Here is a 21,078-nt window from a genome sequence, read left to right on the forward strand (position 1 = left end):
ACAGTGTAAAGTAATGGCTACACAGCCCTCCCCGGCAGATTACTTGGCCGGTAGGTATGTATGAGTGCGGTGCAAGGAGATCAATTATCAGCGTACACCTGGTAAACACAGCACTGGGCCTAGCTGAATTTAAAATCAAGTTGTACTTTACGTGTATTCGAATCTCATATGCTGTTTTATATAATTGATAATTATATGCTGTCTGTGCTGTATACAGTATATGTGCACTGGCTGCTATTCCCTGTGAGAGATTATTATAAAGAGAGAAACTCTACCTTAATGTTGACATCCAATGTGAACTTTTTTCAGGGTCCATGAAAAGACATTCCTTGTTTCTGATTGTAATATTTAAAATCACGTCAAATTTAGTGGTTTTGGTCACAATTCAGTCAATTGTCTTCATTACATATTTTGCCTTATCCGATGCTTATGGCTTAAGTGAGGACTTCATGAACTGAATTACGTTGTATGAATAAATACACACACACACACTTTCTGACCTGCTTGTCCCATACGGGGTTGCGGGGAACCAGAGCCTAACACCGCAACACAGGGCGTAGGGCCGGAGGGGGAGGGGACACACCCAGGACGGGACGCCAGTCCGCCGCATGGCACCCCAAGCGGGACTCGAACCCCAGACCCACCGGAGAGCAGGACCCGGTCCAACCCACTGCGCCCCCCTGAATAAATATGATTGCATATAAATACTTAGTTTTTTCATACCATATCTGGCCAGAGGACTGGAAAGAAAAAATTTTTGCTCTCATTTTGTGGTTTAGTTTTGTTAATGTAAAAATTGACAGTTATAGAATTTATTTGTACTTTCAGGCCACGTATATGCAAACATATGTAAATTTATGCGAAGGCAAAGTGTCAGTGTCTGTATGCATACAACATCCACGCACATGCACTAGTGTTACAGTGTGTGTAGTGTTTGTGGTGATGTCACGGTGAGATCTGTAGCACTGTTGCCCCTATCCCTCTGTCCCTGGGAGCTGCGGGGGCTGGAAAATAGGGGCCCAGAGCCAATGAAGCCAGTCTGATCCTCCTGCAGCACGAAAGGACAGCGTTCCATCCCGGCGGGCTGATGACATCGCCTGGTATCCTCAGAGTCCACAGAGCCACCGGGGCCTGTCTGATCCGGAGAGGAGTTAGCGGGGGCTCTCACTGCGCTCCACGCAGGCAGCGGTGATCTACACTTTCTCCTGGAAGGCTGTAATCAGTACAAAGCAGGCACACCAGGCAACCGTTAGTGTATTCATGCACTCTGCAGGTGAAGCGCACCCAGCTCGCTCTCTCTCTCTCTGTCTGTCTCACACTCTCTGAAGCCAAGGTGTTCTGAGGGAGACAGCGAGGCATACGATAGCGGAAATTGAATCTAAGACCTTTTGATGGCATCCTCTATGGATTTCTTTGATTCCAAGCTTCCGTCTTTTTTTTTTTTTTTCCCCTTTTTTTTTGGATATTGCATATCAAGAGCTTGTTTCCACAAGCACAGTAAACGCCTTTCAGAGGGAGCCCTCGATTAATTTTAGCATGTTGTAAATCCGCAGGGGAGTTGTACTGTTCACGCTGGAAACAAACAATGTAAAACTTGTAGCGGAACAATTGGCTCAAAGGCCTGGATTCCGAATAAAAACAAAGTACGAAACAGTGAGCGTGGTGGCATTCGCAGTCGCAGCAGGATGTATCGCTTTCCTCAGTGGGAGGATGTGAAGGCACAGACTAAGCACTTCCACATGCTAATATGAATCATCATTTGTGAACGTACTACTTAAATATTTGGTGGAATTTAACTTGTTTGCACTAGGTTGTGTGAGACATCAAAAAACAAGTATCCTTGAAACGTAGAAACTAATCCCAACATTTCGTTTCCTATGTTGGAAACATCCTCAGGGTTCCGCATCGTAAACCGTTAGACGTTGTCTTCACAGATCCTTGATGTAGTCTAGTAAGTTGATTGAGGAGTTTGGGTATTTATAGTAGACGGTGGGTAGGGCTGTAGTCGGGGGGGGTACAATTGGATCGTGTATCTAGTGGAGGGCAGGGTCGTAGTAAGTACACGCTGACAATAGGACCCCTTACTACCTACAACCCCACCCTCCACCAGATACATGATCCAATTGTACCCCCCCGACTACAGCCCTGCCCACCGTCTACTATAAATACCCAAACTCCTCAATCAACTTACTAGACTACATCAACGATCCGTGAAGACAACGTCTAACGGTTTACGATGCGGAAGCCTGAGGATGTTTCCAACATAGGAAACGAAACGTTGGGATTAGTTTCTATGACAACGAGGTCCACTCCGGAAGACGCTATATTCCAGCCTAATGACAACAGCTGCGGAAGCCTACGTGACTTGATATCCTTGAAACAGTCCAAAGAAGTGTTTTAGAAAAGATTAAAATTAAGTATAAGCTACTGAGAATTAATAAGCTGCAGTCACACACTTTATGGACAGCATGTGCATGATAGATGCCATTGACCACGGTGCCTACAAGTCAAAGAATAGTCTCTGGTTATCATTCAGCTAAAAAAAATTCGCTCTCAGTGCACGCCACTGAGTACTGGACGCCGGGCATGCTTCACTCGGCCAAACGCGGTCACGGTGTGCCTCAGAGCTCTCCACTCGGCCCCGTGAGTTCCCAGGAGACTGCAGGACAGGCCCTGATAAATTGTGCCCTTACAGTATCCTTGCCATGTACCAGAAACCTTAGCGAAGAGTACTGACCACTTCCTTTAAATCACTCGGGAGCACATATCTGTACCGTACCTTCCCAAGGAAAAGGATAGAAATGATAGAAATGCACATTTTGTTGGTGCGTTTGCTGCACAAGGTTTTTTTCCTTTGAAACATAAAGAGAAGCATTAAAAAAAATAAATTCTGTAGCAAATTTTGCAAGGACAGAGGACTATATAAAAATGCCCTTTGTTTAAATATTTCAGACTTGATGAAATGCCATTAGTAGACTGTTAACATTAATCTCCCTGGAATAAGTTTGCTCTGAAGGAAGGAAGTATAACTGACTTAATGAAAGCGTGCTGACAGAATACGTGTCTCCTGGAGGAACATCTTCTTTGCTTATTTTCAATTTACAGCCTCTGATTGGTTTCAATGCTTTGATTCCTTTTACTCTGACACCTGTGACACCTTTGCCATGTTCCTTTGCTGCTAGCAGCTCCAGACAGAAGGTCAAGTGTTTGTCTTCAAAGTGGTGCTTTTTCAGGTCCTATGAAGAGCTCTCATGCCCACATGCAAAGTAAATCCAGAACAGTTTCAGTGAATTATACAGTCGAGAAATTGAAAGTCAATCCGGATGTGGATAAAAGCTAGAAAATCACTAATAATCACAATAACAGTGTAAAAGAGTGTCCGCTATTTGTTTAAACTGCTGTGTCCCCAACTCTCTGCACAGATCGGGCAGTGGCACTCGGATCTGGGACTGTCCATGGAGAGGAAGCTGCACTCTCCGAACGCCACAGACACTCTGCGCAATGCCACACTCACTGTCACAACCATCCTGGTGAGTAATGCTGCTCCCGTGAAGTCCCCAGGGGCCCTAGACTACTCGAACCAAAGACACGCTGCACAGGATGGTATAGAAAGCATATACCTGGGTACACAGTCATAGCCACAATCATTACTGGCAATAAAATGCATACCGCTTTTTATGTCGTTAATATGCAGCTGGATAGGAAGAGAAGCTATGGACAAAATCTTAACATTGTACCGGTCATTTAAACCCAATGTAGACTTAGATTGAGCGCTATGAAACCGTAATTGTAAGTGGAGGGGGGGGGGGGGGTGATAAGCTTGTGACCCTGTACAGAGTTAAACAAAGTAAAAAGCTCCGATGCCAGTACAGATCTACCTGTCATAGATCAAGACACAAGTGTGGAAAGGGCTGGTGAGCTCCACAAATGAGTCCATAAAGTCCCTGATGTCAGTGCAGATTTCTCCATTATAAGCTGGGACACAAGTGCGGAACGACCTGGTGTGGTAAGCAAATGAGCCCAGGACGCAATCAGCGCCGTGGGGAAAGCAATTTGGGGCTGCATATATTTGGCAGCAATTTTCTCCCGATCATGCTGTTCCTCTGGCCCCTCCAATACAAAGGACGCGGTGCCGATTCGTCAACCCTCCCTTCGCATAGGAGTAACATTTGCAAATGTTTGTGCAAATGTGAAAATGCCAGGAATTTATTTTAAATATGTAAAAAATAACCTGTTTGCATCCTGGACTGTTTCAGTGATTGCCGTATTTGACAAAAGACTTCTGAGCGATATGTTTCTTAAAAACATTCTAACAACAGATATTTTAAGGTACCGGGTATACGGTGTATTTTAAGACACTAAATGCATTTATCTTTTTTTTTATTTTTGAATGTTTTAAGACAAACGGTATCTATGACAAACAATACAGAAGTAATTCAGCTCGCACCCAACAATCAGGATTGCAGGGGAAGAAAGGGGGCATCGCAGAGGAGATGGAAAAACCTTGATTTTACCGCTTTCAGGAGGGTAGGAGAAAAAAGAAAAGCCGAGCCTCTACACCTGAACCGAAGGGCCCGTGGCTTTCAGTCAGTGCTATGTTTGCCTGAGCGAAGTGGAGACTCAAGCTGTGAGGAGCTGTGATTAAGGAGGTTTGTCTCATTGAGAGTCATTGGGATGTAGGGGAAAGGCTGCTTCTGTGCTGGGTGAGACATGGGGGGGCTATTAGATCAAGTGGATGTTGCGCAGCGGAGAGAACCGCATGGTCCATGCACTGAATTCTCTTCAAAGACAGATGAGTCCTCCAGCAAAATTTAAACCGTCACCAAGGAGCAATTTGGCGGCTATCTGCGCTCATTCATCACCGTGTGATTGTGGCTGTCGGTGTTATCTCAATAGCGGCTGGCGGACACGCTTACCCCAGGGCTCTGATGCGACAGTGGGCGACGTCGCCGGCTTGCTCGCCGGGCTTTCCCCCGTGATCCACCTCCACCACGCCCCCAAACACCCGCATGGCGAGATTAACGCACGCTGTCACACAGCGCCAGGCGTAATCGTACGTACGCGGTGACCTCGGCAGTACCAGGCTCTCCCCTCCATGGGCAGCATTTCAACCTGAGACAAGAACCGACTGGACGGGTCAGCCGCAGCTCCCGTCAATGGGGATCCCTGCTCTCGGGACACTCTGCTGAGCTCATGTAGCGATAGGGTGCGGTGGAGGTGCCTAGACAATGTCGTGAACACCATGAATCGCCCATGGCGACGGACCCGGGATCGGAATTGGGCTGAGGAGATCAAGGCACTCTTTGAGACACCGGGACATGCTGGTAGACGACGTGCAGGTGTGTCTCCTGACATGCCAGGAGATGGAGCTCACTGCCCTTCTGCAGCTCTGAACCCAGACTAGCAACGCGTGCGCGATGTGGACACGCAGCGGTTCGGCACACTTGGAAGAAGGCTGAGCCCTTGTCCGTAACGCAACATCACACAGATCGCTCCGACAGCGCATGAGGACTGCGAGCTTTAAAGAACAGCTCAAAGAACAACCGTGCGAGTTACGCTGACAGGCATTCGTACAGCGAGGAGCAAGCCCCGCCAGCGTCCCTCTGCATGTATGAGCACAGACTCTACAGTGTGCGATCGCAGAGTAAACCCGGTGTTGCCCGGCCTTGGTGTTAGGCTGCCTGTCGGAATTACCGGAGCTTGTTCATCTTCATCATCCGCTGTGTTCGCACACGTTAGGCGCTAAGGCACCAGATTTAAGCGAGGAGGACCTTCCCCCCGCAGACCGAAAGCTGAATTTTCCCGAATTCCATCTGTGGCACGGCCACTGCTTTATTGTGTCGTTAATACGGGACTTTATGCTGGATATGCCCTTCAGCCTTTATTCAACGCTGAATTTCAGCGCGGTGTATATCGATTGACTCCGGAGTTGTACTTTTATGATTGACGGGTCGATGTGGTGTCTGTTCTTATTTATGTACCGTTAACCAGGCCTGCCCCGGGGGGGAACGGACTGCCTCAGCGGGTAATAACATGTTGTGCACAAACCGATGAAAAACATGTTCCGGTTCAAACTAATAAGCACGGCTTCCTGTACACGCTCATCAATCAACGGCGGTGTTGTGTGGCACTCAGGCCAGCGTTTAATTAACTGGAGCTGCCCCTTCTGCTTTAATGTACCCAAGAGGTTTGTTTATTAGTTTCAATGCCCCCCCCCATGCTCCCAGCGCTCCCTGGGGCTGCGGAAGGTGTCCGGCTGCAGGTCGGTGATGCTCGCCACGCTGGGAGGGCCAAAATTTGCATTTATATTGTGCCTTCCGCCTGCCGTCACGTCGACCGCATCGATGGCCTGTTCGGCACGGGGGGTGGGTGACACGCATGGATGATTTAATGAGGTAATGAACAAGCCGTGCAGCGTCGCATTTACCGCAGGCCGTCACGAAGGCCGTTGTTAGCCAGGCTTTTCTTCTCTGGCCCACGGGTTTAGTTTCCCAGCTGTTTGTTACGACTCGGGCAAGGTGCTCGCGGATGCTCCTGATGCTCTGCTTAGGGAAGCGCCTAGGCAGAGTTGCGCTCCAGGTCCGAGACACCCTCTTGCAGCAGGCCTGGGAATCATCTCTCCTTTTGTCTCAGAACGCTTCCCGCAAAGATGGATCATGATGATCGTGTTTAGCCCCAGAGTGTTGCTGTGACCTCCAACCAGGTTGAATTAAAGGCAATTGACAAATGTGATAAAGGAGCAGGAACAGAAGAGCAAGGATCAGGCTGGTAAGAGAACGTTGCTATGGTGACGGGAGCTACAGAAAGATCTTACTTAATGGCCTATCACGCACGTCTTTACTCATCCAAACAAGGGAAAATGAAGAAAATAAAGGGCTTTTTTATTACCAGGAGAAAGAGAGTGTTTGCATTACCTGTACAAGCTTCATAAATTCTTTCAATGTTTCCTTTAAACCGTGTACACAAATAATTTGAAAGGTTGCCCCTACAAATTTCCTTGAAAGTGGCATTGATATGCCGCAGAGTGAAATATTTATGGTAGTCGTTATGCCGTGTTTTGATAGCAATTAATGTTTCGCATTTTGTGTTTTGCAGATTATCAAAAATGGGTTTTCCATTAACAGAGGAGTCCCTAAATGGGGTTTACATGGGAACGCGAGATTTAACAGGTTTAACAGATCAGATATGAGGGTGAGGATATGTCCGCACATTGCTGAGACACCCTTGCCTCCCCTTGCAGGAGAACCCCTATGTGATGCTGAGGAGGAACCACCAGGAACTGGATGGCAACGAGCGCTACGAGGGATTCTGCGTGGACATGCTGCGTGAGCTGGCTGACATCCTCAAGTTCAACTATCGCATCCGCCTGGTGGGCGATGGAGTGTACGGTGTGCCCGGGGCCAACGGCACCTGGACAGGAATGGTGGGCGAGCTCATCTCCAGGGTGAGAACCACACAGCTCCCCCCTTTCCCTGGGATCCTTTTTGTTTTGTCAGTCTAGCTTCACCACCCCCACACATCACTGTCATCTACCTTTACCTCTGTCATCTGACAGCTGCAGCTCCCTCTCTAAGGTTACCAGAAGCTGCGTTGTTATATTTACAGCCCATGCATTAGGCCCCTTGCCATCACTTCTCTTCTTTCTGATAAGGGAGTCTGAAACCTCTCTTGCATTGCATCAAAATTAATGAATTGGACTTCTAATTAAAAAAAAAACAATCCCTGCGGTTGCAATCAGCTCCTCATACAGGAATCTCTTCAGTACGTATGCAGCAAAACCAACGAGTGGAATTGATATGCATCTTCTAATAAGCAAAGGTGTCATAAAACAGACGGACGTCACGATGTGTGTCCATGTTCGCACGGGGAAAGCGTGCAGCCGAAGGCATGAAAACTTACAAACCGTCAATTCATACCACGCAGCGGCCGTTACCGTGTTTCGAAGTGCTGACGGGGCCGGTAGGGGGCAGGCTGACCAAGAGGGGAAAAGACACGTACCCTTATCAACAAAGCAAGGTTAAACATCCTTTTGGTGCACGCTGTTTCCTTGGCCTTCGAAAGACGCCACACCTGGTCGCATGGAAGCGATTGTGCTCATTCGCCTCACTCTGGATAATGAATTTGTGAAATGAAATTAGCCATCCTGTTTCTGGGCAGAAGCACTCACAGATCCACTTTAAAAGCCCCGGTAAACCACGGGGCGTAATAACTTGTGTTGACACTACTTGATGGAATGGAATTTATACGCGATATTAAATTCCATTCCGTGTTGATCTTTTGCCCTTTTCTGAAATATAAAAAACAGTTAAGGATTGTTTGTGATTTATTCCCTTATTTCTTTTGGCAGATTTATCTCCGTAGTCTGTAAAGCAAATGAGATTTGTTTAGGAAATGAAAGGCTATATGGCTGTCCTTGTATTCTTTGGGGAAAAAAGTGGTTCCTGGACAATTACTTGTAATGGCTGTAATCGGAAAGCTGCGTGTGAAACAAGGGCTTTCTGAAGTTGTCTGTCTCCATTTGCAGGGTTAATGGAGGGCAGAGTCGTTAAAGAGATACCGAGCGCAGTGACTGCCTTGTTACGGCCCCGTCGCTCTCCCCAAACTTTGCGCTCATTGGCTCCGTGACCTTGGCAGCAGCTATTTAAACGTTTCCCGTAAGCCAGCTGGCACCGGGCGGGTGGGGGGTCTGAGCAGCGACGGACCGCCGGTGGGTCCAGGGTTCACAGAAGGTAGCTTCCCTGCGAATGTCTTCTCCGTGGAGTGAGGCATGGCGACTGTGCCTGCGTTCCTGATGAGAGTCATAAACAAAAAGAGTTGTGTGTTTATATTGCGGCTTGTAAAATATTTCCTATTGGGATGTTCCAGATCCTTCAAACAATGACAGTGGCTTCCGGATTGACTGTCGTTATTACGTGCTGTACTTTACATGTTACGTGGGGTGAACAGCATTGTAGTGGCTAGGGCTGTTACACTGCATTCAAAGGACCCAACTCCAAACCCCTACTCCCTGAGCCTAACCCTTGAGTTAGGGTGTTTACTGTATCCTGTATTACCCCAGTGACAAAAATACCTGCATTATCAATAGGTAAATAACTGCAAACAGCTTAACGCTGAAAGCGAATGTGGCGAAAACTGTCGGCTAAATTAATCAATAATAGTACTGTTATAGAATTACACGTAGCATATTGTAAGACACGTGGAGCCGTGTAGCTAGAAATAATCTAGTGTAAATATTCTACTGCCTGAATGAAGTCTTATTATAGATATCGTTATTGTAGGCGCACCTTTGCTTGGTTTTAAAACTTTATTGGCGAACGATGGAGAAATGCATTGTTTGCCAGAAAGCCTGTGATCAGCGCGATTTCAGAAAGCAGCAGCGCAACGGAGCTCAGAGAGCCTCGTCTCACATCTTCTGCGCCGCGCACTCATCAGCGGGTGCAGCTGCTCTTTCTCAAAGCCATCGATGGAGATGAAATCAGGACCCGCGCAGAGACTTGTACTGTCATGTGCTCCGCGAGTTAAGAACCCGACATCAATACGGAGACTCCAGATGGAACGTAGAGGATCTGATCACATGTATTATTTACAAGTTTTACAAGTGGATTTAATACCCCCTCCTCTCCATGCTCCCCTGCTTCCGCAGCCTGCGTCAGTGAAGTGGAGGCTTGCGCGTACAACCGTTTCAAGGAGATGCATGAGGATACACAAGTTTGGAAAAACATCACAAATGAATTATCTTTAAAATGCCATGCTGCGTTTCTCCTTTGGGGGGAAACATGCGCCAGGGTCAGAAAATCAATATACTGTCTCACCTGCAGTAACAATAGACTCCTTCGGCTTTGGCCGGTCCAGTGTGCGATTTTTCTTTCTTACAATTCGTGATTGCGTTTCCATTTATTTAGCTGTGTATTTCATAGGGAAGAAAGCAGTCAGAAACAACAGGCCGGGTGCAACTTAAGGTGTTTCATTAAGTGACCTCCGCTGGGCCTGGCCCACTCTGGGGTGTTCAGATCATATTAAAGGGAGGAGCAGGATGGAGAGCGAAAGGGAGGTGAGAAGAGAACCGGTGCTCATGTGAGGAAAAACTGCATCCCAGGAAAAGGTCAAGAAGACTGCAGAGCACCGTGAGAAACCATTAAAAATGGGCATGGAAAGAAAACAGGGAAGGAGGAGGAAGAAAGGCAGGCGGGAGGTCATTACGAATTTACCGTCTTTTCTCAGCTAGTCCTGGGCGCGTTTGGAAGGGACCGAGGAGCTATAGGGCTCGCTGTCGCCCGCCACCACCAAAGCCGGTTGATAAAAACATGTGCCAATGATGGACTTCAAGCTTCTTTCCCCATTACAGAGAAAACACCTGCAGACGTGTTTTTCTTTCCCAGAAAAATTGGCTTCCTTCGGGGCTTGTCTTCGGGCCGCAGAAGCAGGCACGAGAAGGGTTTTTTCGGCTGTTACGCTGACCTCTGTTTATTTTCTTTTTGCCCCCGGATCTGCAGAGCCATGACATAAACTTGTTTTCAAAACACAAAGTTAGCGTAGGTTCCAGATGAATTTACGCGCGAGAGGCTGTGCGATGGTGTGAAGCTCGAAGGGTCGTCTGGAACTTTCTGGGAGAACCGTAAGAAAACGTACAGGCTGAGATTTATCTTACACTTTCCTCTAAAGCTACTTTCAATTATTTACCCATTTATACAGCTGGGTAATTTTACTGGAGCAATTCAAGGTAAGTACCTTGCTCAAGGGTGCTATAGCTGGAGGGGAGACTCAAACCTGTAACCTTTGGGTTCAAAGGGAGAAGCTCTAACCGCTACACTACCAGCTGCCCCGAGATGGTAAAGGTTGCCAGAAGAAGGTCAGATCAAGGACACTTTGCCATCAGTGACTCATCAGCAGGCAGGAAGCCTGCGCTCTACTGGTAGAAGTTTACGTACTCTCTTCGGATGCGACCAAATCTTTGCCTCTTCTGTTCATACTTGGATCAGAATGAAACGTTAGATGAAGAGAAGACTACGGTCCCTGTCAAACCAAGGCATTCTGACCTGAAGCAAAGCCAGAGGATCCAAGGGACCGCTGGATAACGCTCCCGAGATGCGAGTGTAAATTCCTCTCGGAGTTCCCGGCCTTGCTCTGTAATCCAGGCTTTACCTTCGCGGAATATTGGATGTAATGAGGCATAGGCCAACAAAGTTGGCCCGTTTATGTGGGGAAGGAGAGGCGTTCATGTGCTCAGTCACTTTGCCATGATTTAGCTTTAAGCTCTACCGCCAGCCTCGTGACACTTCTGCAGGGTCACCGTAGGGTTGCTCTAACAGAGGACCGCTCCCGAAATCTCGACAGTCGCTTTGAATACGCAGCTTACATCCTTTCTGCGGCTGCTGCCGCGCTTTTAACGATAGAGCCCCATCGGCTTGGAGAATGTCCCTGCTGTGCACGGTCATTGGCTGCGGTTGCAGCGCGTTGCGTTCATCTGCTGGGGGGACCGTTATCTGAGCGGAGGCGGGCTGGGGAATTTCACACTCTGAACACAGCACTGCTGGCACGCCACATTAACAGTGTGCCGCTGCGCAATGGCTCCATGTCTAATCAGAACCCATCTCCCCACTGTCCCCAGTGTCCCCTTATTTACTTCGGCGGGGCTCGCCGGGAGCACGCGAGGCAGCAGCGCGTTGTGTTTACTTCGCTTCTCATTTCGGTTCCTTTAACCCGATTGTCTCCAGATGCACGGTCACGCCGTTATTTGCCCATTAGGACTGCTGCGTTTATCGTTGGCACCATAAAATATTCATGCTGCGCTCGGGTTTTTGTGCACGAAGAAGTCCGCCGTAAACTCGCTGGTTAATAAGTTATGAAACGGATCCAGATCTCGGCTCAATTACGGCTCCCTCAGCATTCGGCACGGTTTCTGTTTGTGCTGCAGCCGAGCAGCTTTCCGTTCACGAGTGTGCTTCCTTCCCTCGTGCGCGCCCGCCTTGCCCAAACTCCACGCGAACTCAGCCTTCCGCAAAGCGTGAGTCGCAGGCAGCAAGGATAATCTTCAACCTCGCTTGACCTCGCTGTACCGGGACCCGTGGCCGGGCTGTGACTGCAGCCCGGGAGAATGCTGGGAAAGGGCGATGCAGCTGTTTGAGAAACTGACTGATCGTTGCCACGCACTCTTTTTTGATTTTTCCAGAAAGCCGACCTGGCAGTGGCCGGGCTGACCATCACAGCGGAGAGGGAGAAGGTCATCGACTTCTCCAAGCCTTTTATGACCTTGGGCATCAGCATCCTGTACCGAGTGCACCTGGTAAGAGATATGCAGGCTCTGTAACGTGACCAGGACGGGGGGGGGTGAGGGGCTCTGTGAGAAGTTACCTTGTGCACCATAATACGGGGCTTTTGCCAACCTTCCACATGCGTCTTCCAACCGCAGTTCCCCAATTTCAGCCCAGCCGGACTCCTCCGAAAGTCACGCCAATGATACCCAGGACGGCAATAGTTCTCGTGTTCCTAAAGCCCGCGCATCATTAATCAACCCCCTGCCACCAGAGCCAAGGTGACACGGGGAGCTCTTCTCCGGCTGCCCGCTGGACAGGGTGGCTCCGGTTCAGCAAGCACCAGCGATTGTTTGCGCCAACCCAGCTGAGTGCCTCACCCCCCACTAAACCACGCTCGCCAATTAGATTCCCACATGCTGTGCTAATAGACATGTTGCTTAATGCCACTCCTCAGGCGCGAAAGGCTGGGGGATCGCCTGCTCCTTTTCACCGCCCATGCAGCTGTCACCGAGACCCTGGAGCACGGCGCTCCATGGCCCTAAGTGTCTTCACCGTGGCAGTGAGAGCCAGGGCGTATTGCGATAGCTGTGGGCGCTATTAGAGGAGCTTGCGCAGAATTCCACTCAGAGATGTAGGCATGAAACCAGCGACAAGTGTTGAACAGTCAAGCTGCCTGCTGGCCCGACCCAGACCGGGTCAGAGGAGCAGGCGAGATTCTTAGATTCTTATCCCTGGACTGAGAGAGAGGTTCCCTGTAGGATGTCTGACCCAAGAGTGAATCAGCATCAGCTATGTGCATGACTCCGGGACCAGCTCTCCCCTCCGGTCGCCCGGCACGCCGAGGCCTCGTGTTCCTCGCTCAGGCTGTCAGTGCATGAATCGTTGCTGCACTTGATCAATCGCTACAGCGCGGTGATATCGCAGATGCCCCCACTGCTTATTTCAAACTCCAAATGGAATTTTCCCCCTCAGTCGATAGCAATTCAGAATGGAATAAGACAGCAGAGGTACCTGTGTGTTAATCACTTGCGCGAGAGCTGATCGCGTCGCTGACGCTCGGTCGCTCGGCAGCAACACCGTTCCGCTGCAAGGTTCGATGCACGCGCTCAGCCTCGGGACGGGGCTGCTCTGCAGACGCAAAACCCCAACACCCTGAAGTGTTCGGGTTCCGATCTCTGATTCGCTACTTACTTCTCTCCCACTCGAAGGTTCTGCTTGTCCCAGTAGAAATATAACCATTCCGAACATCTCGCTCGCTCGGATTAATATCAAGACTACACCTAGCTCGGCCTGCGCCGCCAAACCGCAAACTCCTGAGGCAGCAAGCGGAAGCGAAAGCACACTGTCGAGGTTCCACATGTACCCCTAGACTGAACTTCGCTCACGTGACCCAGCTTACCCTCAGCCTTGTGTTGGTTCTGCTCCAGGAGCAGGAGCATCCAAGGGCAGGAGATGACACAGATTCCCTGTATACTGTGCAGCCTCCACACCCTCATTTCCTCTCGTGCTCCAGACGTGATGTGAATTTGCTCAGCTTTCCTTCCCCAGTGAAAAGAAAATGCAGCTGTGCAGGGCGGAGGTGACAGAACCGTAATTCCGAATAGGATTACGGGATTGGAAGTGGCTGCAGCAGCACTGGTCTGACACCTGATGAGGTCACATTGTCTGTCGGAAAAAAAAGCCTCCTGAGAAGTAGATGGCAGAGCAGCAGCGTGCGGGCGGAAAGGGGTGGAGTGCTCACCCCGTTGCCCTGGACCACCTTCCTTCATGCATGGACGCAACCTCCAGAGCAAAAAGGTTGAGCTGGCCTGGAGAACACGCTTCACGAAAACCTGACTCCACAAAGCACTGCTCAGCTGCGGCTCACAAGGGCACCCTTCGGAGCGGCCGGCATACCTCGGACACAGCCAATTACGAATATGCGGCAGTGGTTACGGTTCCATTCAGTGGAACGCTTATCCTGGCGCTGACACGCTTGTAGGGTGATTAATTATTTTGGACAGTCAAAGATCTCTCTGTCCACACTGGTGGCGCCGGGTTTTCCGGCTTGCTGCTGGGTCCATCTCCTCTGCGGTTCCAGCGAGCATCTTCCATCACAACACACCCCGGGGGGTCCTTCTTTGAAAAATGATCAAGGCTAAACCCAATGAAACTCAATTAGCCTACTGCACGCCAAGCTTGAAATTAATTTCAGGTTCTTTGGGGGTGGCCAGCGAGAACATGAGAGTTGAACTTGGGGCGGATGCTGACTTTCCCTTATCTTGCTGCTTCTCTCGGGTTCTTCGAACAGTAGAGCCACGTTGTATTAGGACCCCCCCGGTCCTTTTTCATCTCTTCTCAGAAGTGACCCCTTCTTCTGATCTCACACACCACTTCACAATTGTACAGTTGAGTAAAGATCAAAAATAGGAGCGCCTTTCCAGTGTTAGCTACTCAACTCCTCAACATCTGCTCGACGCGTGTCCTCGACGGCGTTTTGCGTCGCAGCTTTGAATACCTGAGCCTACCCTTGACTGTTGAAGGCTAAATTAGTAACGCTAATGAGAAACATCCACGTGGGATGCGGTTCGCATCAAAGCTGTTAAATAAAGGGGAAACGTCTCCGGTCTATACGCAGGAAGCGTCACGTAAGGCACGGAGGTGATGAAAGGCACTTTGTGACAGTTTCACTTTTCCGGAGTCCTCTGAGCGTCACAGTGACTCGCACACACTGTCTGTGCTTTGAAAGGCACTTTGAGGGGCTTACAGCACCGTTGCCAGAATGAGAAGAGATCACAGCGCGGAAGCGCCCTCCCAAGGGGGGGTGTGATGCGACCTCGTACACAGCAGTGATTAATGTGCGCGTTAAACCGTACACTTTGCACTGGGCTTCACCTGCAGTTATTCTTTTTTTTTCTCTTTTTTTCTCATAGGCACCTTTGAACTGTCTGGTCGAATTTGTGCTCCTCTAATGTCATTCTTTTTCCAGTCATGTTTGGTCTGTGCAAAACAGCACTGCCTCGACAAGACACGTTTTCAAAAGCGGTCCGTTCGGTTCACCGGCGTGGCTATGAAATAAACAAATTGGATTCTGATAATTAAATAGAGGTGTAATCATAACTTAAATCTTCACTCTAATTCAGCCTGCAGGCATGAAACTGCTTATTGTTTCCCAGTGGTACAATGCTGTTGCAGAACGGGTCACTCTCAGCAGCTCCGGTGACTAATCTGTGAACTTGTGCGCATGTGTGTGCGTGCGTGCGTGTTTTTCTGTCTCTCTCAGGCCCGCAGACCAGGCTACTTCTCCTTCCTGGACCCCTTCTCCCCAGGAGTCTGGCTCTTCATGCTGTTGGCCTACCTGGCCGTCAGCTGCGTGCTATTCCTTGTAGCCAGGTGAGTGCGCGGCCGCACGGTTGCACAGTGCCCCCCGCTGGCTGCTCTCCCCTACCGCACGGAGAACTGCGTTCATTTAACAAACGCTGTCCGGGCGCGTGGAACGTTGTGCGTATCCAGCATTTTGGAAAAAGAGCAAAGTAATGTATTTAAAACTAGAGGTGGTATTTTATTTGCATCCCCTGCGCCCGCCCGCCTTAAAAAATCTGCAACAGAGCACTTAATTCCTGCTTTTTTTGCACAACTTCCTATTAGCCCGGGTTATTCTAATGAGACATAAAGACCATGAAAAATACAAGGAAACAAAATGCGTTAAATTGTCTCCTCCAAAAATAATGATCGTGGGAGGCAAATTTTTGAGCTCCGAAGTGAGCTATCGTCTAACGTTTTTCCCACGCGTCGAAGTCAAAGTCCAGAACATTTTATTGTCGTATTGAGGTGCTTTTTTCTTTTTTTTTTTTTTTTTTTTTTAAAAACATTTTAAGAACTCAAACAGAACTCTGCAGTCCGGAGAGCAGCACACACTTCCTGTCTTCTTGATGGAGCTGTTTTCCCCTCCGCTGTGTATTCTGATGCACATTATTCATAGCAGAGTATTCTCTGCGCAGATTTTACTATATATTCATGAAGCTTTAATGCCATTGGGATAGAGCAGAGAACTCACGCATTTCTTATTCCTTCTCTAAAGTGGCAATGTGGGGAAATTGGATTAGTTTTCATTTACTTATTTATTTTTTCAGGAACGTATCAAAGTTGAATAACAATGGAGCAGTTCACTGCTCTCGTATGCAGCTCAGTGCCATAATGCACGGCGCAGAGCAGCGGCCCTTACACAGGCCTGCGTGCAGCTCTGCGAAAGGTTTGCTCCTCCTCGTTCTGCTCTCTTTGCATTTGGAAAATCGTTACTCATTTTTATTCTCCACCATCCACCCTTCCTGCCTCTGTGCACAGACTTACCCCATATGAGTGGTACAATCCCCACCCCTGCCAAAGGGGACGGTGTAACCTGGTCATCAACCAGTACTCCCTGGGCAACAGCTTCTGGTTCCCCGTGGGAGGGTTCATGCAGCAGGGCTCTGCCATCGCTCCCCGTGCTCTGTCCACACGCTGCGTTAGCGGAGTCTGGTAAGTATGCTCACACACACACACACACACACACACACACGCGCACACACCCATCGTCATCATCCGTGCATTCTGCTCACGCCTGTTACTCGTGCTGTCGATGGATTCCCCCGCCTGCTTTCTGACCCCATTGGGGTACGGCAAGCCCAGTCCACACGCTGCGTCGGCGCGCGCTTGCTGTCATTTCACCTCACGCGTCCATCTGTCCCTCACCGCACGCGTGCCCACTTGCGTTTCCAAATGCTAACAGACCATCGGCTCCTGCAGGTGGGCCTTCACGCTGATCATCATCTCCTCCTACACGGCCAACCTGGCTGCCTTCCTCACCGTGCAGAGGATGGAGGTGCCCATCGAATCGGTCGACGACCTGGCCGACCAGACGGCCATCGAGTACGGCACTATGCACGGTGGCTCCACTATGACCTTCTTCCAGGTAGGGGGTGGTCACGCTCCAAAATGACTCTTTCATTCTGTGACCGGCGATGTGTCACCCAAGCAGTCGGCAAGAGGGATGAAACGGCAATGAAACAGTAAAGGAATGCGGAAAAATGTAACCGCTCCTCCTTATCCGTTCAGTCGTCCTCCATGGCATTGTCTGTCATTGCTGAATATTCCCAGCAGCACCAAGCTCTTCTTCACTTTGTGTGTCCCGGTGCTGGACAGCCGTCCAAGCGGCCTCCTGGAGGGCTTACTCACTCACCAGTCTTGTCTTCTTCCCTTGGCCCCCCCGTGCAGAACTCACGGTATCAAACGTACCAGCGCATGTGGAACTACATGCATTCCAAGCAGCCCAGCGTGTTCGTGAAGAGCACGGAGGAAGGCATCGCCCGCGTGCTCAACTCCAACTACGCGTACCTGCTGGAGAGCACCATGAACGAGTACTACCGGCAGCGCAACTGCAATCTCACGCAGATCGGCGGCCTGCTGGACACCAAGGGCTACGGCATCGGCATGCCACTGGGTAGGGCGCCCTCGACGAGGGCTTGCGCTCCCTAGGCTTGTCACGCACTCTCAGCTAGGGTGCACATTACTGTGTCAGTCACCATGAAGATAGGGGTGTGACTTCGATCAGGGGATCACGTGACCAAACACACTCGTCACAGTTTCCAACACCGTTCAGCAGTTCTTGCTTGTTATCCGTTGAGGTCCGACTTACGTTTTTACCGCAGGCAGAATAAAAAGTACGAGCGATTTTCAGTTAAGATGTCCCGCTCCTTGGATCGTGTCTTTACTTAGTGGTGAGAAAGTGAGAGCACATTTCGTACACAGCATTTAGCCGTTTTTGAAATTTCAACACTGATCATGTTATTAACCGACACACGAGGGTTCTAACAGACCCCAATGAGAGTCGCAGCGAAAGACAGTGGCCAGACGTTCACTGGTGCTGCGGCGTGCTCCCAGGCTCAGTGTACCGGGACGAGTTTGACTTGGCCATCCTCAAGCTGCAGGAGGACAACCGCCTGGAGATCCTGAAGAGGAAGTGGTGGGAGGGGGGCAAGTGCCCCAAGGAGGAGGACCATCGTGCCAAAGGTACAGCGCACCCGTGCAACACCCCGTTGCCGGGGAGGGTCGGGATGCGGGCGGACCCACGCTACCCCGTTCCTGTTTGTCTCTCTCCTGTAGGGCTTGGCATGGAGAACATTGGCGGAATCTTCGTGGTGCTGGTGTGCGGCCTGCTGGTGGCCATCTTCATGGCGGTGCTGGAGTTCGCCTGGATGCTGCGACACTCGCACGGGACCGAGGTGAGACGGACGTCCGTCACCTGCATCTGCTATGTGTCCTTGTCCCCGCGCTGACCCCTCCCCCCACCCTCCCACTGATCCTAGGAAGCGGCAGCTCCTCACCCCCCCCCTTCCCCGCCCCTCCCCCCGGCCCTACGGGACACACGGGCCTCCCCCGACCGTGCCCCGCCCCCCACCCGTGCGCTGCCTCCGCACGGCAGCCGCAAACAAGGGTGCCATGCGGGTCGGGCCCTCTCGGAAAACACCTGCGCCATCCAATAACTACAATGGAAAAATCAAAGGGACAATTCAATTACTCGCATCAAAATACTCGACTTTTTATGTTATTGATATTTTTAGTTTTCATTTTGCCTTCGTCTGTATCCTGCTGCTGTTTTCTTACAGATTCCAATTGTTTTCTATCGGATGCCTGTGCTCCCCTTTGGTGCCCATTGATTCACTATGCTGCACTTTGACTTTTAAATAAACCTGAACATGTGTCAGTGAAACCCCATGCAAAGTGACTTCTTTCTGGGAGGAGGGCGGGGGAGCAGGAGAACGGTGCGTTTTTATATTTGTTGGACTGGTTTGTACGAAACATGTGAAAATGCTGCGTGTCTGCGCATTGCTTGCTGGCAAATAACGTGTTTGTGTGCGATTGTCCGTCACTGGCGGCCGTTTAGCGTTCGCCGCTCCGTAGCCGCAGAGCGACTAATTACCATTTCACTGCTGACGAAGGTAGGAGACGTGAACGCTTTCGGAGCACTGATGAAGGCTTGTTCCGTTGCCTGATTAGCGTTTCCCGCTCCCCACTTCACACTCATCACCTCCATCGCTCATTCAACCCAGCCCACCCCTATAATCTCCCTCTCCAAAGCCGATGGCGCCAAATCAGCGGCAAACCAAGACACGATGAGTGTCGCGCGTTCGCCGCGGCTCGCTTAACGGATTCAGATGCGTGTCGGAGGACGCGTTGGCTTGGTACGCGGGCGGATTCCCCGTGCGCTCCGGTTTGACGGCGCATTTAAAATTACCCAAAATATTCAGCTTTGGTTTTGCCCATCAACGCAGTTTACCTGTTCACTCAGCACCTATTTTTATCAGTCGGCGCACAGTGGTACTCCTCGCTTGGTTCGCTGGTAGTTGCCATTATAATAGTTAGTAGTGCATCTGAGTGTTGGATCTATAATGTATTAGATGAGAATATAACGTAAATATTACTTTTTATGTAATATTTGACTTTTTTTAAATGGCATCTGTGATGCACATTGAAACTCGCATGAAAAATGTTTAGTGATTGTTGATTTTTTTTTTTTTTTTTTTTTTTTTTTTTTTTTTTTTTTTTTTAACCTCAAGTATGCAATAGAGCATTTTAATTTTCATTTCTATCCTTGTGTCTTGGCTTCTCCCAGCTGATGCTTACTGCCACATTGCGGGCGGTGATGACACAGCCCAGCGTGCCACACTTCCCGGCTTCTCTGTCTCTCTCTGTCGCCCCCTAGCTGTCCATGTGTGAGGAGATGCTGCAGGAACTGAGAGGGATCGTCACGTGCCAGGACAGCCTGCAGCTGCGGAGGAGGAGGTGCCCGGGGGGCCTGCGGGCACGGCCCCTGCTCCCCGAGGACCCCGGCCGGGCCCGGGCTGCGGCGATGGCAGCCGTCAGCCTCAGCAACGGCATGGTGTGCGGGGCGGGGGCCCCCGAGCCGCTCTCCCACAGACTGGCGCAGGAAGCCGCCCTGGTGGCCCGGGGCTGCGGCCACGTCCGAATCTGCCCCGAGTGCCGGCGCTTCCAGGGGCTGCGGGCACGCGTGGCGGGAGCTGCCGGGGCCTCGCCCGTCCATAGCGAGGGCAGCTTCGAGTGGGAGAAGGCGATTGATGTTAGCGAACCCGAGTAAACCCGCCAGCCACCGCTGGTCCCTCACTTGTTGCCCCGGCCATCTCCCCCCGGGAAGAGGGGCGCTTGGAGGCAAGTGGAGAACCACAGCGGGGTCGCCCACTTTGGGTGTTGCAGGAGATTCGGGAGGCTCTCCGGCGTCCCCTCGGGACGATGCTGCCACAGAAGAAGCGGACGCATTGGCCTGGCGAAGAAGGGGTGGAGACTCAGCTGTGTGCCAGGACCCCTTCACTGAGCTTGTGAGGGGCATCGTACTATGCAGAATCTTTCTGGCTTTTTTTTTCTTCATTGTGTTTTTAATTATTATTATTTTATATTGTTTATTATCATTCAGATGATACCAGTTATCTGTGTTAATGTTGTTTTGAGATCTTGGTGATGGCATAATTGCCATTTTCTTTCTTTTTTTTTTTTTTTTTTTGTTTAAACAAACTATGGACACACTTTCCTGTAAAGAACTGCTGAAGTAGAAACGAAAAGACTTCAATCCAAATCAGTCCTTCATGTTACTCTATTTTAAGTGCCAAAAACTGTGTGTAAACTCCGTGCTGTGGAACCTAATGCCGTCGCAGCCCTGACTGAATGACAACAGCGCGAATAGAAGAACGATGTGCACAATGACCCTTTTTTTTTTTTTTTTAAATAAAAGTCATATTCCGTAACCAACACGTTTGAAAGCTGTTTAAGGAACAACGGTGAATGTGAGAGGGAA

At 50.0% G+C, this 21,078-nt stretch overlaps 1 protein-coding gene across 5 annotated transcripts in view; it reads left to right on the forward strand.

The window, feature by feature from the left end:
• Positions 1-20,982, forward strand: part of LOC108936283 (glutamate receptor ionotropic, kainate 4-like) — a 205,382-nt gene extending 184,400 nt beyond the window's left edge. For all 5 annotated transcript variants that reach the window (XM_018755597.2, XM_029251579.1, XM_029251576.1 and 2 more), the window contains 10 exons: positions 3,423-3,530; positions 7,241-7,444; positions 12,170-12,283; positions 15,517-15,626; positions 16,578-16,751; positions 17,019-17,184; positions 17,487-17,712; positions 18,153-18,281; positions 18,375-18,493; positions 19,975-20,982. In XM_018755597.2, the coding sequence (XP_018611113.2) occupies positions 3,423-3,530; positions 7,241-7,444; positions 12,170-12,283; positions 15,517-15,626; positions 16,578-16,751; positions 17,019-17,184; positions 17,487-17,712; positions 18,153-18,281; positions 18,375-18,493; positions 19,975-20,367 (1,743 nt within the window). In that variant the 3' untranslated portion in view covers positions 20,368-20,982. The remainder of the gene's footprint in view (positions 1-3,422; positions 3,531-7,240; positions 7,445-12,169; positions 12,284-15,516; positions 15,627-16,577; positions 16,752-17,018; positions 17,185-17,486; positions 17,713-18,152; positions 18,282-18,374; positions 18,494-19,974) is intronic.
• Positions 20,983-21,078: the final 96 nt, after the last annotated feature.

Source organism: Scleropages formosus, chromosome 4 (genome assembly GCF_900964775.1).
Source record: "Scleropages formosus chromosome 4, fSclFor1.1, whole genome shotgun sequence".
Lineage (NCBI taxonomy): Eukaryota > Metazoa > Chordata > Actinopteri > Osteoglossiformes > Osteoglossidae > Scleropages > Scleropages formosus.